This window comes from Sciurus vulgaris (assembly GCF_902686455.1).
Source record: "Sciurus vulgaris genome assembly, chromosome: 2".
In the NCBI taxonomy this organism is placed as follows: domain Eukaryota; kingdom Metazoa; phylum Chordata; class Mammalia; order Rodentia; family Sciuridae; genus Sciurus; species Sciurus vulgaris.
Genome location: NC_136462.1, coordinates 6,920,177 through 6,937,486, shown reverse-complemented (window position 1 = coordinate 6,937,486; position 17,310 = coordinate 6,920,177). Strand labels below are relative to the sequence as shown.

The window sequence follows — 17,310 nt, the reverse complement described above, 5'->3', positions numbered from 1 at the left end:
GCTCGGTTTGTCCAGTGGACCCTGGGAGGGGCTTTCATCAGTTCCTGTTTCAGCACACCGAGAAAGCTCCCAGTGTTTTGCTAACTAGAGCTGGCATGACAGGAAGAGATCAGACATTTGTGGCCAAAGACCTCATGACTGTCCACGGTGAGCAGTCACCATCTGAACTCACTAGTTGCGGCCTTATTTTACTGTTTGGTAGGTTTTATAAGGACATGGAAAAACCCACAAAGGTGTAAAATTTTCAGTAAGGCCAAGTACAGTGTGCACACCTGTAATCCCAGCCACACAGGAGAATACCAAGTTCCAGGCCAGCCTTGGCAAATAGAAAATGAAAAGGTCTGGGGATGTTGTTCAGTGGTAGAGTGCCCCTGGGTTCAGTTCCCAATAGTGGTGGTGGTGGTGGCGGTGAGGGGGTGTTAAATAGAATGAAATTAATAAGATAAACTGGCCCAGAAGGCCTAATCCCTTTCCCTGAGCTTGAATGAAGCCTGGAACAGCCCCAGAAATGTGCGCTAGGGTGGGATCAAGAAGACACTTCTTTGGTCCTGCACCTGCTGTGACCATAGAACTGTCTCTTGAGGGCAGAGCTGTGAGTGGAGAGCCAGCAACCCTAGAGCAGCTCAGTTTTTCCGCTCGTCAAGTCTCTTTGTGTTTTGGTAAAGGAGGTTCTTGCCCCTTTCTGTCCAGTGAAACTAGCTGTAGGAAATAACACATATTTAATGTATTTCTAATTTATTGTGGCTTAACAAAGTTAAGGCACGGTGTTAATGACATTGTGTCCCAGCTTTTATTGTCATTCATATTTCATGTATGAAATATTAACTGCCCTTCCCCCAGAAAGACTACAGATAAAAATTGAATCTGTTAAGTCAACTTCTATGTGCTCAGAATCTAGTGAGGATACTAGAACAGGGAAGTCAGTAAAGTTTTGTGGGCTGCTGCCATTTGATTCTGGCCTTTGAAGAGTTTTATACAGATGAGGGTGGGTCTCCACGGTGGGGCCTGCGTGCTGGAACAGTCTGACGCAGTAGAAAGTACACAGGAAAGTGGATGGTCTTGCCTGGGAGTTAGGACACTTGAGAGAAAAGACTGGAGTTTAGGTAAATTGGCCCTGGGTCATTAAGGTTCGTGAATAGTGGGCCAAGATCCGTGGACTTCCTTCTAGTGTACACTGGGCAGCTGCTGAGGGCTTTGGACAGTAAAGAAGTGGTGATGGAGCACTAGCGAGAGCCCCACTCTGCAGCTGTGTCCAGGCTGGACTGGTGGTGCGCCCAGCATGTGGGGGAGGGTGCTTGGGCAGGAGCACACGAAGGCCTGAGCTAGGGTGTGGTCAACATGAAAGAATTAAGTATGTAGAAATCACAGAAAGATTTAGGGCCAGACCTCTGTATTGGGGGCAGTGGGGGAGGGGGAAAAACTATTTTTGTTTTGTTCTGTTTGGGCGTGCTTGTTGCAGTGCAGTGCTGGGGACGAACCAGGGCTTCACGCATTCTAAGCAGATGTTCTACCACTGAGCCACACCCCAGCCTTGAGACGGGGGTCCTTGTGAAGGATGGCTCGAAGCTTGAAAGTGGTAAATAAACTACAAGGGGGTGGGGGGAGAATAGACCCAGCTGGAGACTCTTGTGTGTGAAGAGGACGAAGCAGAGTAGAGGGCTTGTTTGGTCCAGTGGAGGAGACTGTGGAAAGTACAGCAAAGGAGTTCCCAGGGCGCCAGGAGAGGAAGGAACAAACTTTCCATGAGAGAGTGAAGGATTTTTGTGGTGCGCTGAAGGCTTTGAAGAGCTAGGGAACAAAATGTGGGGTGATGAGCACCACAAGTATGTAGGGTTTGATAGCCCATGTCATTGCTTACTACCCAGGAAGATTGGGGCAACTGAGAGGATAGTTTGGCATCCCTGTTCCTATAGTCCTCTGAACAGAAAAGCCAGGACACTTAGCTGTTGGAAAACAGTCTGGTCTTTCTGCCTCATGGCTGTCTTTGAACGTCCTCTGTAGGAAGGGAATGCCCCCAGTGGGAACTGGGACCTAGTACCAGGTAGCCATCCACTCATGAAATTTCAAAACACCGAGAGTAAAGAATTTGAAAACTTCCAGGGAGAACGACTATCTACAAAAGAGCAGTAGACCGAAGGGTGAGCCCGGTAGGTGAATACAAGACAGGAACCATGACCGTGAACATAGAAGGGTGGGGTTTTGTTGTTCATTTGTTGCTGGTAGTTACACCAGGGGCCTCACGGCGCTCTGCGAAAGTGCTCTACCCCTAGCCCAGAAACGGACCTTTGGTTGTTTTTTGCTTTTTTTTCTTTTTCTTTTCTTTTTTTTATTTTTTTTGCTTGATTTTGAGATGGGATCTTACTGTAGTATGCCCAGATGGGCCTCAAACTTGTGGTCTGGCACTTAGGTCCTAGTCCCCTGGAGGAGTGCAGGTCCTCTTCCTGCCTCAGCTTCTCAAACACTGGAATTAACAGATACGTACCGTTGAACCCAGCCAAACAGAATTTTTGATCCAGTGAAGCTACTAGTTAAATACAAAGACAGTGTTAGCGACCTAAGGAATCGCTCTATGTTGCATATCCTCCTGAGGAGGTCACTGAGGGAACCAGCGGCGAAGGAAGACTGGGTGAGAGGCCTGGGAGGACCGTGGTGCAGCAGGCTGGGAAACGCAGTCCCTTAGAATGGAGTGGAACAGGAAGTTTCCTGGTAGGCGTGGCGTAGCTCAGTGGTAGAGCGCTTGCCTAGCATTCGTGCCAAAGAATTTTCTCAGGAAAAGTCATTTTCCAGATGTGGGAAAGAACCTTCTAAAAAAGAAGCGGCAATCAGAAACTTCCTGAGAAGGGACGAGGGAATAAAAGCTAAGGTGTAGCCGTGGCCTAACACTAGGGCATAATTTTGACATTATTTAGAGAGAACTCCTTGGGCCTGACTCAAGGAAATTTTGTGCTTGTAGCCATGTGTTGGACTTATTGAGCCCAAAGTGTGATCTGGCACACCCCGGGCAGCGCCTGCACAATTGTAAAGTGAAGGTAAATGATGTTCTTTTTCTTTTAAAATCAGCCAGTGAAAGATTTCATTCTGTGTCTTGAGTGTGATGACCCCGATGGTCTTGAGTTTGTAAAAAGTAAGGTGTGTGGGGTGTGTCGGAGCCTGAGTACCCTGTTTTGCCAAGTCTGCAAAGAATTTCAGAATCTGTGCGAGTTGGAGAGGGTTTTTTCCTGGAGGCCCCAGAATTGGTGACTGGCACTCTGCAAGTTAAAGACACAGAGACTCAAGTTTCTCATTATCAGGGGGCCAGACCACGTCTTTACTGATCCACAGAATGGGTTCTGCTGGCTGCCTTTCCTCATCCCCTCTGCTCAGTGTCTCCAAGCCATGCTCAGGGGTTGTGGTGTTAGTTTAGAGCAGAGTATTAGATGATTTTCCCTCTACTCTGTGACTTGGGGTGGTGGGACACTGGACTGGACTTGAAACTGAGCACAGAATGTTTCAGGTTCCCGCCATGCTCCACCTAGATTGCTTAACGTGTCAGTTAGGTTGTGAGAGGACAGACAGAAGAAATGATGGCTTCCATTTGAAAGTCATGGCCTTGCTGAGGTGGGACTGGGGAACTTTATTCTGTCCTGAAATGTCCCTTTAGTAAAATACTTGAAAAGTGGTCAGTGAGTTGGGCCTGGTAGGTTCTGTTTTCTGATTAAATTCAGTTGTTGTGTATATTTCATTAAGGAAGTTAGCCTTTGAAAACCTCTGTTCTGGCCAGGCATGGTGGAGCACACCTATACTCCTAGCTGCTCAGGGACTGAGGCAGTTTTGAGACCAGCCTGGGCAACTTAGTGAGAAACTGCCTCAAAGTTATAGAAAGGCCAGAAACATAGCTTCAGTGTGGTAGAGCGTGCGTAAAGCTCTGGGTTCAGCCCCCAGTCCTGGGAAAAAACCCCTCCAGTTTAGAAAGAGGAGCATGAAGGTACATTCTGAAGGTGGTGGTGTTTTTGTCCCTGTCTACCCTGAGACTGTCAGAGGACTAGGTAAAAGTGTGATATTAGAGATGAAAATGCCCTTAAAGTCCTTGCTGTTGCATGAATATATACTGTCTGCTTAAGAAATAACTCACTGCACAAAGAAAAGGAGGTGAATTGTGCTTGCAGACCATAGCAGTACAACCCCCTCCCAGAAATTGTCTTCCCAGCATGGGTCCGAATCAATGGTGCCGATCTAGCACTTAACTAAGTTTGTTTTGCAGGCTTATTTTCATTAGAGAATCCCTGCTTCTGGGATATTTACAGTCAAAACTGGGTTTATACAATACTCTGCTGAAATGGTGTCAGGACATGCCTGCAAGCTTGAGTTTGGGGGCCCCGTCTTCACGATGCTCCTTCCACACGTCAGAATGAGAGGTTATAAGTCCAGCAGTTGGGTCACAGGGAGAGTAGTCTCCATTTTTACTGAAACAAAAGAATCTGCTGAGGGGCGCTTTTGTGCTTGTGCTGGTCTTTCTTCAGTCCCTTCGTCCTGTAGTTGAACGGGTGGTTTGGAACACCAGAACCTTCTGTATTGTTGAGCACAAGTGGCATAATTTTTTTTAAAGTAATGGCTTTTTTTTTTAATGTGGTGGTGCACATTTGTAATCCCAGCTACTTGGGAGGCTGAGGCAGAAGGATTGCAAGTTCCAGGCCATCCTTGGCAATTAAAGGGAGGTCCTATTTCAAAATAAAAAAGGACTGGTGTTGTGTAGCTCAGTGGTAGAGCTCTGGGTTCAATTCCTTGTAGGCCAGCAGAGGGGCAGGGCTGGGGAAATAATTTTTAAATAGTCTGTTTAACACAGCCATTGGTAATGACTGACATTTCCAAGTGTTTATTAACATATATCATCTTTAATCTTGCAACTCTATAAAGCAGGGAGCATTGTGCCTGTTTACAGAATAAGAAACCGAGGTGGAGAAGTTCCGTAGTGTTTGCTCAAGGTCATGCAGCTAGTAGGAGTCAGCTCCAAGTCACACATCCCATCCCGTCTCGTTTGAAACGCCTGTGCTGTTGTCCTCGTTGTTTCTGGGTTCTTGAAGTATCACAGTCAGTGAATGAACACTGACATCTAGTCACTTGAATATTTTGGGGAGGGCCGACTAGAATTCTAAGTGGTAGTGTATATGATTTCAGTCTTACAAAACATTTTCAATCCAAGTGTGCTTTTTTTTTTTTTTTTTTTTTTTTTTTTAAAATGACCACTCTAGTGAAGGGTGATGTGCCAAGGAACTTCAGAATGACTGCAGTTAAATCTTACATTGACCCCTCGAGTCATTGATGTTTGTCCAAATGTAAAATTCTCATCCTAAAAATAAATAAACTTCTAAATATTAGAACAGATTTTTGAAAATGACATTTACACTTATCAAAAAAAAATCAAGAGTTGGGTCTCTTGGGACTATTTATTCTCTTTTGTGCATAATATAATATCTTAAAAATTAAGTTTATACCAGCAAATCTCAGAAAATATATGATTAGGACCTTCCTTACGTCAGGTTTACTTAGATAAAATTCAGCCGCTTAGGTGTGCACCATTCTGTGAGTCCGAATGATCTAGAGTTGAGCCACAGTTCACACACAGCACTTCAGTAGAGTCATCAAAGAATAAACATTCTTAATTAGAAAGATTGGAACTTGAGTCTTAGAATACTATTCAAAAAATTACTAGTACTTGAGAAAAATAGAAACCCTTCATCAGTGTTGTTTTTCACACTGATCTAGCCTCCAGGTGGCGCCCTGGCACCAAGCTACTGCCTTCCCTAGTATGTAAATTCAGACAAACACCAAGGATTTACTGGTATTTAAGACAACAAAAACTAGTTCAGAGCCCTGTACACAGCTGGCACTTAAGAAATGCCTACTAGCTGGTGTGATGGTCCATTTACAAGAAAGAAGAGTGTCTACAGGTTTGGAGTGGGTAGAGTACCCCTCAGAAAACGTTATCAGTTTAAAGTTAAATATTTGTATAGTCTTGAACAGACTCCATGGACATAAGTAATAGCTACCAGATACATGTTCCTCTTACGCTCCTAGGGTATGGGATTTTAGTCAGTCATAAGTTCAGATTTTATAACATAATAAGGGCTAGGTAACCTAACCCTTTTCCCCAGATCCAGGGTGAAGAACAATATTGTTAGGACCTTTGTTAACTGAAAGGTAACAAAAGTAGTCTTTTGTAACAAAAGGGTGGTGATAAATGAGCTTTTAGTGTTAAGGAACCATTGGCTTAGTAGTTTGTTTATAAAGCATGAACCCTCTGGCAGGGTGTGAGATAGCAGAAATGGGAACAAAAAGAAAATGTTTCAGAGGTTGAAATCTTTTTTTAGTTTTTCTAGGAACTCTCAATTTCTTACCCCACACCGAATATGTAGAGAGTATTTGGAGAGGAAGTTTTGATGGCAGACCAAAGGTCAGTTCAGTGCAAGTAGCAGGAGGGTAAGTTGCCACTTGAGCAAGCTACCAGGTAGTGGCTTTACATAGGATTCTGCCAGGTTGCCCACCTTGCCAGGTCTCTCGTCACAGATGGTCGCTTCCAAGCCCCCAAACAAAAGTAGGGCCACAAATCTCTGCTGTTTAAAATAAATCTTTTCACCATTTTTAAAAACTGAAACTGCCCTTCCACTTTCACCAGCAAAACTAATGGTAGATATGAGACCGTCTGAGTCTTGTGTTTCCCACCGGCCCACTAATCCCTTGGGTAACAGTGGTGATGGTTTGCTGTGTTTCCTTGAGAGCCCTTTGATACTTCGGTGTTCTAAAGAATTCTGTTTAAAAGGACCGTTTCGTTCCCTTTGTAAAAATGATATATTTTTTCCCCATTTTTTTCTTTTTCTTTTTTTCTTCTTTTTCTTTTTGTACCAGGGATTGAACCTAGGGGCACTTAACCACTGAGCCATATCCCCAGTATTTTATTTAGATACAGGGTCTTGCTAAGTTGCTGAGGCTGACTTTGAACTCATGATCCTCCTGCTCAGCCTCCTGAGCCACTGGGATTACAAGGTGTATGCCACCACGCCTGGCCCACATTTTTTTTAATTGGTGGTGGATTATAGTTGTACATATTGATGGCATTTGTTGTTACATATTCACACATGCACACAACATAACAATATAATTTGGCCGATAATCACTCCCCAGCAGTCATATCCTTTCAAAAATCCATATATCTTAAAGCTCATTTGTACCTGTATAAAGTGGACCCATCATCTCTGGTTTTTTTGTTTGTTTGTTTTTTAAGTTGTCAGTGGACCTTCATTTTATTTACATGTGGTGCTGAGAATCAAACCCAGTACCTCACACATGCCAGGCAAGTGCTCTACCACTGAGCTGCAACCCCAGCCCTGAGTTTTTAAGCAGCTGTGTAGACATATTTTTGCCTGTTGTTTCATACTTCATGCCTGTTGTTCCCTTTTCATAAGGTACCTTTTTGAAAGGCAGCTGCTTTGGGTACTTGTCCAGCCCCTCCCACTAGGAGATTGGGCTGGTCTTTGTATTTTTCCAGAGGGTCAAGAGAAAAGAGCAGGTATTTGAGTCACACAGATCATGGTGCCATGCCCAACTGCACCAGCTTCTCAGCTCTGAGGCCACAGTGGCAGTGCAGCCTTCTGGGCGTTGCTCCTTATTGCGGTCCTTGCCATTCGGTGAGCGGAGTATTCGTGTTATAAGCTTAGTTTTGTTGGCTATAAGGAGAACATTTTAGGCACTATATGATTTATGCCAGTTGAGTGTACCCACTCCTACAAATCTGTCTCTCTTTCTTTCTCTCTCTCTCTCTTTTTTTTTTTTTGATAAGAATGAAGCCAAGAAAAATTAAAGAAGATGATGCTCCAAGAACAATAGCTTGCCCTCATAAAGTAAGTAATGCTAGGGGGAAGTGTTCATGAAACTGTTACTGAAGTTCTAGAGAGTTTATAAGAAATTTGCTCATTTATTTCCACTTTCAGAATTGAGGTAAAGGGAGGAACTATATATAATCTTTGGTTTCTAAATTCAAGAGACAAAGTTTTGTTGTTTAGTAAAAGACACCTGAATTTCTCTACTATTAAGTGGGGCCACCGTAGGAAGCTGTGTGGATTGCTGTCTGTTGACTCTACTGTGCCAGAGCTCATTCCTTTGAGGTCATTAACAAGTCTTAAGACATTGGGTTGTATCTTACCCATGGTCCTTTAAGAAACGTAGGCTCATGAATGAAATTAGGAAATATTTGCTAAAAAACAAAGCCAAAGACTTCATAATTTCTTTCAGTTTTCTTATTTACCCTGTTAATCATGTTTCTAGAAGGGTACTTAATTGTTTTCAAATGTTATTAGTCTTGCAAATTAAATGGATAACTCAGAACATACTTTGAGATATTAGTTGGGGGCTATTTTTCAAACTTAATTGGATGTAGAACTTAATAGAAAATTGCTATCACATAAGTGCATAGAAACATGGGGAGATATGAATGGAGTGAAGAATTTCTAAAAATCACCAATTGGCGAAGAATAAATTTAGGATAAATTGAGTTTCATGTTTAGTTGCCCATGTGAAAACTGCACACTCCTAAATGTCTTGTATTTTTAATTCTCTTAATGTAGTGATTTTGAAATATAAAATGATTTCCATTGGGGACAAAAATAAGCATTTGAAAACAGTTATGACTTAAGTGCCTGTCATCTCTTTAGCTTCTCTGTACACTTCTTTTCAATTAAATTTTTTAAAATTCCATTTTGTAAATGGAAACTGAACCTAGAGGTCAAGGTGAAAAGACTGGCTTTCCCTCCCTTGTGCCTGTGAAGCTGTCTGGTGGTGCCCTGTGCTGTCCTTCTGTCATGCTGTCTCACCATTTCCCCATTCACTCCATCATGGGCAACAACTGCAGAAGAAATTGTTGAGGACATGCTTCTCGGGCGCCGCACATCCATCTGCCTCCCCGCACTGGTATCGCTTTGCCTGCCTCTTCCTTTTCCCGGTGTCTCACAAAATAAATTTCTTCTGTAGTTGCCATTCCTTGGAGACCCTCTTGCTTCTTTCTCTGTCAAGAAGGGGAAAGAGGCAAAGAGAGAAGAGGGAACAGTAGGCGATGGAGAATGACAGCCCATTGTTGCAGCACAGAATATGGGGCCCACCAAAGGTAGCGGTGGACTACCGTCATTTTAACTCCGTTTATTTCTCAGTGCTTCTGTTACCGCATCGGGGGGCGTGGCGGGGTGAGGCGGCTGTGGCATAGCTGGAAGCCGGGGCGCTGGGTTCTAGTCCCAGCTGGGCTACTACTAGTAGTGTGACCTTGGGCAAGTCTACTTCAAGACATCTCTAAGCCTCAGTTTCCTCATCTGTAAAACATGGGTTTGCATTAAAAGATAAGGCCTTTCTCAGTTGTCTGTTTTTTGTCTTAAATAATTTAATGTTCTGCTGTAATGCTAAGTAAAGTTAAAATGGGGGGTGGGAGGCTGCTTTGTTCTAATAGATCAGTGAAGGCTGTTAAGTGGTTGAATCCTTCTCAAGAGTTTGCAGTGTGAACCACTAAGCTTCTTTCTCTGTTTCAAGGGCTGCACAAAGATGTTCAGGGATAACTCTGCTATGAGAAAACATCTGCACACCCACGGCCCCAGAGTCCACGTCTGTGCAGAATGTGGCAAAGCTTTTGTTGAGAGCTCAAAACTAAAACGACACCAACTGGTTCATACTGGAGAGAAGCCCTTTCAGGTAGAGCCAGCTCCCTCTCCCCTCCACACTGCCTTGTGGTCTTTGTGCCACAAGCTAGGCCATGTGGCCTTGACTTGGGGGGTGCCAGCCCAGAGTGAGGGTCTTCCTGTCACCCCTCCTGAGTCACTTGCAAGGCTCGCCTCGCCCCAGCCTCCCTGTGTGATCTAGATGAGGCCAGGTACCAGGCGTGGTGCTGTCTGTGGAGCACTTCCGTTTAGGTAGGAGAGTGACAGGGTTATGTGAGAGCAAACCCACAACTCAGTTCCTAGTTGTCCATGACGGGAGGGGAGTTTATTTTTGTTAGGTGATAGCATATTGAAATATGAGTTGGCAGAGAAGTTCTGACATTTTATTGTATGAGAATAAGTGGAGGTGATAGTTTATCTTGTTTTTAGAAGTCCACAAGTAAGTGAGCCAACTGGCAACACAGTCGGTCTGACATGGTTCTTTTTGACAGTTGACACCAGAAGACTTCTTATTCATTTTTATTTTGCTCTTTAAGAATGTTTATAGACACACTAGGGCCTCCGCCTGAGATTTTGGACAGTTCTTGCTATTTTACGGAGTGTTTCCCTCCGGTAGTATGTAGGCGAGCCATGAGGGCCGACCCAAGTCTTCAGAGGGTGTCAGCATGCACAGTTGGAGATCCCTGCTCACAGATTCTAGACTGCATCTCCCAGGACAGGGAAGAAAGTGTGTGGTAGAACAAATGGGCTGAGGTGCACCCAAGCGGCGAGCGCTGGCTCCCGGGGTCTGGTCACGCTTGCCAAGTGGGCTGATGTCTGGTCTTCCCTCGACAGTGCACATTCGAAGGCTGCGGGAAACGCTTTTCACTGGACTTCAATTTGCGCACACATGTGCGAATCCACACCGGAGACAGGCCCTATGTGTGCCCCTTCGATGGTTGTAATAAGAAGTTTGCTCAGTCAACCAACCTGAAATCTCACATCTTAACACATGCTAAGGCCAAAAACAACCAGTGAAAAGAAGAGAGAAGACCCTTCTCGACCGTGGGAAGCATCTTCCAGGAGTGTGATTGGGAATAAATATGCCTCTCCTTTGTATATTATTTCTAGGAAGAATTTTAAAAAATGAATCCTACACACCTAAGGGACATGTTTTGATAAAGTAGTAAAAATTAAAAAAAAAAAACTTTAATAAGATGACATTGCTAAGATGCTCTATCTTGCTCTGTAATCTCGTTTCAAAAACACGGTGTTTTTGTAAAGTGTGGTCCCAGCAGGAGGACAATTCATGAACTTCGCATCAAAAGACAATTCTTTATACAACAGTGCTAAAAATGGGACTTCTTTTCACATTCTTATAAATACGAAGCTCACCTGTTGCTTACAATTTTTTTAATTTTGTATTTTCCAAGTGTGCATATTGTACACTTTTTGGGGATATGCTTAGTAATGCTATGTGTGATTTTTTCTGGAGGTTGATAACTTTGCTTGCAGTAGATTTTCTTTAAAAGAATGGGCAGTTACATGCATACTTCAAAAGTATTTTCCTGTACAAAAAAAAAGTTATATAGGTTTTGTTTGCTATCTTAATTTTGGTTGTATTCTTTGATGTTAACACATTTTGTATAATTGTATCGTATAGCTGTATTGAATCATGTAGTATCAAATATTAGATGTGATTTAATAGTGTTAATCAATTTAAACCCATTTTAGTCACTTTTTTTTCCAAAAAAAAAAAAAAAAAAATACTGCCAGATGCTGATGTTCAGTGTAATTTCTTTGCCTGTTCAGTTACAGAAAGTGGTGCTCAGTTGTAGAATGTATTGTACCTTTTAACACCTGATGTGTACATCCCGTGTAACAGAAAGGGCAACAATAAAATAGCAATCCTAAAGAAAGAATATGGCAGAAAAAAAGATCTGTAAGCACAGTCTTATTTTCTTTTGTTGTCCAGAATACTTATAATTCTTGAGCCTCCCAGAAATTGGAAGCTAAATAAAGCAACTCAAGTTTCCTTTAATTTTTTGCACTCAATTACAGTGACTTGTGATTAAAGCGATGCATGGATATTTTGATACTCCTTACACGTCCTGAATCTGAAAGAGTAGGCAATAGGCACCCCAAGTTAAGGAACTACCTCAGAGCCCCCCAGACCAGGCCCATGGGGCGAGGGTGGGAGTGAAGCAGGTGTGTGTGGCTTGGTGCCTTCTGGAGGCAAGGCGCCCGCTGGCAGTGGGGCACACAGGGAAGACCAGGCTTTACTTTCCACTGCTCAGGCTGCCTGCAGAGGCAGCTCCAGTGGGCCTCTGCGCGCCCAGCAGGAAACAGTTGTTGGGTGTCTGGTTTGAGAGCCTTTGCTCCTCCATCTTAGTGGAGGCCTTACTAAATGCCAGCAGTTGTGGCAATTGAGTGCCGGTAGCTTAATTTCATGCTTCTAAATGGACACTGAGTGCAGATTGGCAAGGTGATTCGATTATTAGGAAATTGTACTCAATGAGTACTTGACCTCATGTTGTGACCTCTTAAATGTATGATTATACTTTTTGAATTTTGCCTAGGGTCAGATATCAGACTCATTGAGAATATTTTATAAACTGCCATGATATAGCAAAATCCCATTTATTCAAAGCGCAGACATATTCTGAGTCTGCTGAAGCTTGACTCTACAAGGTCACTGACAGACAAGCTAGTATGTTTATTTACAAAATGGCCAGGACACCTTCTGGTCAGAGATACAGTCCAGTTTCTTAGACCACCAGGAGGATTGGTGAGCTAATGACGGTGACCCCCAAGGCTCTGTGGAATTTTGAAGTGCCTTCTGAACCATAAGTGAAAATTTTAACTTCAGACGCTTGTTTTTCTTTGTCCAGAACCTGTTATCTGTTGAGTAGTTTGGAACTGTGTTAATCAGAAGAGCCAGCTGTTCTGGATAAGCCTGGCTTCACTGTATCTGGCAGTCAGGAGAGAGGTGAACCCTGGTGGAGGCCCCTTCCCCTGGTGCCCGTGCTTCCTGCGAGCGCCACACCTTCCCTCGCACCGTCAGGCTGAGCAGTCCCAGTGCGGCTGTGCTGAGTCGCTGCCCTAGGCGGTGGCTGTGTGGAGTCTGGAGCCACGTCACCCTCACCCTGCATTGTGCTGCACTTGAGCCTGGCCCTGACTGTCCTCGGGCCCCTGCCCGAGACCCCACAGCACAACAGCCCTACTGCGGGAAAGCCTGGGCAGCGGCCCTGAGCCTCGCCGTGGCCTGCGGGAGCCAGGCTTTTGTGTGCAAGGAGGTCCCTCTTCCTCTGTGCCTTTATCCCTTGGGGGATGCCCTTGATTGTCTCTTTGGTCCCTTTTTATCTCCAAGCGAAATGGCCTTCGCTCCCTGCCCCTTTCTCTGTTCTCGTGTCTTTTTCTCAGTCTGCAGAGTTAACCTCTGTGAGGAGTGTAATTTGGGGTTCAAGACCACAATGTGCGGGTTTCTTGTTGACGTAGCACTGGATTAACAGCAGTAGTGTAGGCAGCTGATCAGCGAACAGCGGTGTAGAGTAGTTCTCACTGGGCTTAAGCCCGTTTGCTTGTTAGAATTTATAATTTTGTTAAAGATGTAATTTACTAAAATTTGAAATGGTGTTCTAACAGTGATTCCATTGTCTTGAGAATTACTCTGATTTATAGTAATACTGATAGACATATTTTCTTACATCTGAGCAGAAATGAATGCATGTTTCTAGCACATGTAATATAAAAACTCCAGAGGATAAGTTTACACTTAACAAGATGTTGTTTTCTATTTTTGAATTTCTTATTATTTCCCCCTCTTTGGTTGCGGGGTTGCAGGGGGCATAATATTTGTATAAAGAACTGTCACCCCAGAGTGACATTTATTTTCCGAGGTGACCCTGAGCTCATGCTGTTGGCTTCGTGTGGTGGTTGTGTGCTCCGCTTGGACTCTGGCCTGAGGAGTTGAGGAAGATCAGGGTTTTTTCCTATCTGTTTTCATGTGCAAGTTCTCTTCAATGTCAGTTATTTCACTAAATTTGAGAAAGACCCTTTAAGGGGACAAGTGTTCCTGAGCAGGAGCTCGGGAAGTGCCTGGGTGGGGGCAAGTCCTCTGCCCATGTGTCTCCACTCTGCAGAGCAAAGCATCTGTGGGCACACGCAACCTCAGATCCAGCTCAGGCTAGGCTTCGTGTCTGGCACAGGAAAGCTTGGCCCTCCGGTGTGGCTTCTTGTTTGGAAAATGGCTAATTCCACCCACCTCCACTACAGGCAGAGAATTGAGCACTTCCTTCCTGTCTAGCCCTCTCACTTTTCTCCACACCTGACCAACAGCAAGAGCAGGGACCGTTCGGAACAGTGGTGAGAACTGAAGTTGCTCTGGTCGATGCCGGAGTCTTGTCTGGAGGCCTCCTGCTGCTCCGCTGGTCTGCTCACATCAGCTCCGGCCTGGTGCTGGGCTGCCTGGGGTCACCGATCTGACCTTGCAGCCCTGCGTTCTGGCTCTCTTGGCGCTAGTGCAGCTGCAGCGCCTCTTCAGAGTTCATCCCAGCAGGACCAGCAGGGACATTCCATCCCCAACCTTTTTCAACCTGAGAGGAGGGAGAGGAAGCCATCACTTCAAGATGTGCATGCTCAGGCTGGGGAGATAGCTCAGCTGGTAGAGTGCTTGCCTTGCAAGCACAAGGCCCTGAGTTCGATCCGCAGTACTGCCAAAAAAAACAAAAAGATATGCTTGCTCATGGTGCTGGCCATGCATTTGTGGCGTGCTCTTTGACGTCACAGAACAGAAGGGCCTCCATGCCTCCAGAATACCTTTTCCTCGTAGCAGCATCCAGCTGGATGACTGGCTAGGTCTCAAACACTCTCATTACTGACCTTGGCCCTTTTGACTGCTCAGGTGTGTTCAGATGCCCTGTTGGCCTCAGGATGGTTCATTGCAGGCTTTCAGACAAGTGGCATCAGGTTAGAAGACAGGTCCATGCCTAGGAGGCTTCTTGGCATCCACCCTGGGCCTGAGCGGTTCGCATGGTGCCAGGAAAAACTAAGCACGGAAAGTATCAAGACTTGATTGATGGGAGGGATGGGTGGTGGATGTGTGAATGGGTGCCACCAGCCCCTTTATAAAAAGGAAGGAAACCTTGAAACAACACTGGCTTTAGGCCAACAAGCAAACCGGACCTCCCACAAACAGTACTAGAAGGCATGAGCTGCCTCGTGGAGGTTTCTGACTGGCTGTCCCCTTGCCCCCATGTTCTGGCCAACTCCGTGGGAGTCTGCAGGGGGCAAATGGAATGGCACCACATTTCCTCTGAAGCAGAGATTGGCTTTCCACAGTGGCCAGTTTGATCAAGTTGACTGCTTTTCCTTAAAGACACTCGGGCCCTTAGTATTGGGAGGCTGAACAGGAGCAGTTGGCTGTGCTGTGTTGTCCGCGGCCTTCCTTATCCAGGGCTGCTTGGTGTCTGCATATGTCATGGAGGCGAGAAGGGCATCAGTACCAAATGGAGCAACCTCTTTCTCCACACGTCTGCGGCATTAGGTTTTGTGATCTGCAGATGGCAAGAAAAGTTCTGTTGTGTTCACTTTCTGCTAACTGCTGTAGGCCCAGGCTCAGGGACTCAGCACTGTCTCATGTTCACCTTTTTCTTGTGTTCTTTGCCATTTCTGGAATTGTCCTTGGTTTTTCCTTAGCTCATAGTGTCATAGATGCAGAAATATTATAGTATTTAAGGCATCCGCATCCAGCATCAGATGGCTTTGCATCCAGAAAATCAACTCAGTTTGAAGCACCAAGCATGTGTGACGTGGCTCTATAAAATACAATAAACGCATACTGTTAAGCTTCTCTCTGCCTGCGGCTCCAGTTTGTTCCTCGCTTTTCCGAATTTCATTATGTGTAAAATCTGGAGGTAAGTCCCCACCTGACCTGAGAATTGCCCGAGTTCCCTGGGACAGATCCTTGTGGTTTCTCTTCTCTCTCAGGAACGGAAACAACTGTGACTTGGTCACACCAGCAAGAGATGCTCCCTCCCTCCGGTTCACCATTCCACTGCCAGGTGGACTGTCAGGGCCCCAGGGGTTCTAATGAGTGCCTTGCCCACTTTCAGAAAGCATAGCCCAAGGGGCCTGTGATCTCCAGTGTCAGCCAGGAAGTCCCAGAGCCAAGAAGAAAGATGACAGACTCATAAGAACCGTAGGCTAGGCCGAGAGCTGCTTAGGATTTGGCCAAGATGAGCTGCAGAGCAGCACTGCCCCTGCCTCGCTGGCGCTCAGGCATCTCCCACAGATGGAGGCCTCGCACTCCTCCAGTCCCTGTGACTTCCGCCAGCTCATGAGAGAGGGGCTGCTGCAGATGTTGCTGAGGTGGCAAGTCCGGGCCTCAGCCTAGAACTGCTGAGTGAGGCCCACGGGAGGGCTCTCTTGAGCAGCCCCGGGAACGTCAGCCTGTGCGTCTGCAGGTTTTAGGTGGAGGGATCTCAGGGCTTCGGGGCTGCGCTCTCTGGGCACCCCCCCCCCAAAAAAAAAAAAAAAAAAAAAAAAAAGAAGGATCTGTACGAGGCTGACTTATGTTGAGAGCTTAACTGCCCGGGGCGAACAGCCTTTGATCTGTTCCAGTCCACCCATGGAAGAACCCGGGAGCATTGCCCGCGTGAGTGAGGAAAGGGGCCCAGAGGACTGTTTGAGAAGCCCAGGCAGCCAGAGTTCAACACCCTGGCCTTAGGAGCCAGCCCTCGGGACTCCCCCACCACCAGACATCTGGGCCTCTGGCACCCTCAAAACCTGCAGTGAGTGGCTCTCCACGTCCTACTGAAGAAAATCCCGTTTCCACTCCCCCTCGCGGTTGGCCACCACACGACCTGCTTCCCGGGCCTACGGAGCAGTGGCTGTGCCGCCAGCCCCCCACCTCTGAGGGTTTCACTGCCAGAGCTTCCCTCTGGAATTCCCAGGGTCACACCTTCTTCCCACATGGCATGACTGTGTCCAGCTCTTTTAGGTAATGATGGAGCAGTCCTCCCGGCATGTGTTACACCTGGAAGAGACTTGAGAAATGTGGTCAGGTGTGGCACGCACCTGGAGTCCCAGTGACTCTGGGAGGCTGGAGCAGGAGGATAAATTGGAGGCCAGCTGAGGTAATTCAGCCAGACCCTGTTTCAAAAACCAAAAGGGCTGGGGGTGTAGCTCAGTGATAGAGCATCCCTAGTACCCAAAATAAACAGGACGGGGGGTGGAGCCCTCGCCTGGCCTGTGGGAGGCCCTGGGTCCATCCCCTACCGCGTACTGCAAAAGAAGGGGCGAGTGCTACGGGCGAAGGGTCTGGGGGCTGGGCTGGCCTTCCTCTGCCAAGCCTCTGCCCTCGGCCTTGGGCGGGTGCTGAGCTGGGGTGACGGGGAGAGGACAGAGAGGTGTGGGTGACGAGGGCAAGTGGGAGCTCTTGCCCCAGGTTTGGGTGAGTCTCATCAGAGGTGGCGGTCAGGTGGTCTGGGGTAGCACTCTGGGTCCAGGTGAAGGAGGCACCTGTGGGTGGATCACCATCTGTGATGCCCAGCTTGGGGAGGCCAAACAGATGGGGTCACCTGGTCCACTTTGAACCTGCAAACCTATGAGCTAAAGAAACCCTCTGTTCTGTCACACACCAGTCCCAGGTGTTTTGTTT

At 46.2% G+C, this 17,310-nt stretch overlaps 1 protein-coding gene across 2 annotated transcripts in view; it reads left to right on the top strand.

Moving 5' to 3' along the window:
• YY1 (YY1 transcription factor) overlaps nucleotides 1-11,471 on the top strand; it is a 31,091-nt gene extending 19,620 nt beyond the window's left edge. For both annotated transcript variants that reach the window (XM_079129518.1, XM_079129519.1), the window contains exons 3-5: nucleotides 7,814-7,874; nucleotides 9,547-9,705; nucleotides 10,506-11,471. In XM_079129518.1, the coding sequence (XP_078985644.1) occupies nucleotides 7,814-7,874; nucleotides 9,547-9,705; nucleotides 10,506-10,688 (403 nt within the window). In that variant the 3' untranslated portion in view covers nucleotides 10,689-11,471. The remainder of the gene's footprint in view (nucleotides 1-7,813; nucleotides 7,875-9,546; nucleotides 9,706-10,505) is intronic.
• The last annotated feature ends 5,839 nt before the right edge of the window (nucleotides 11,472-17,310 follow it).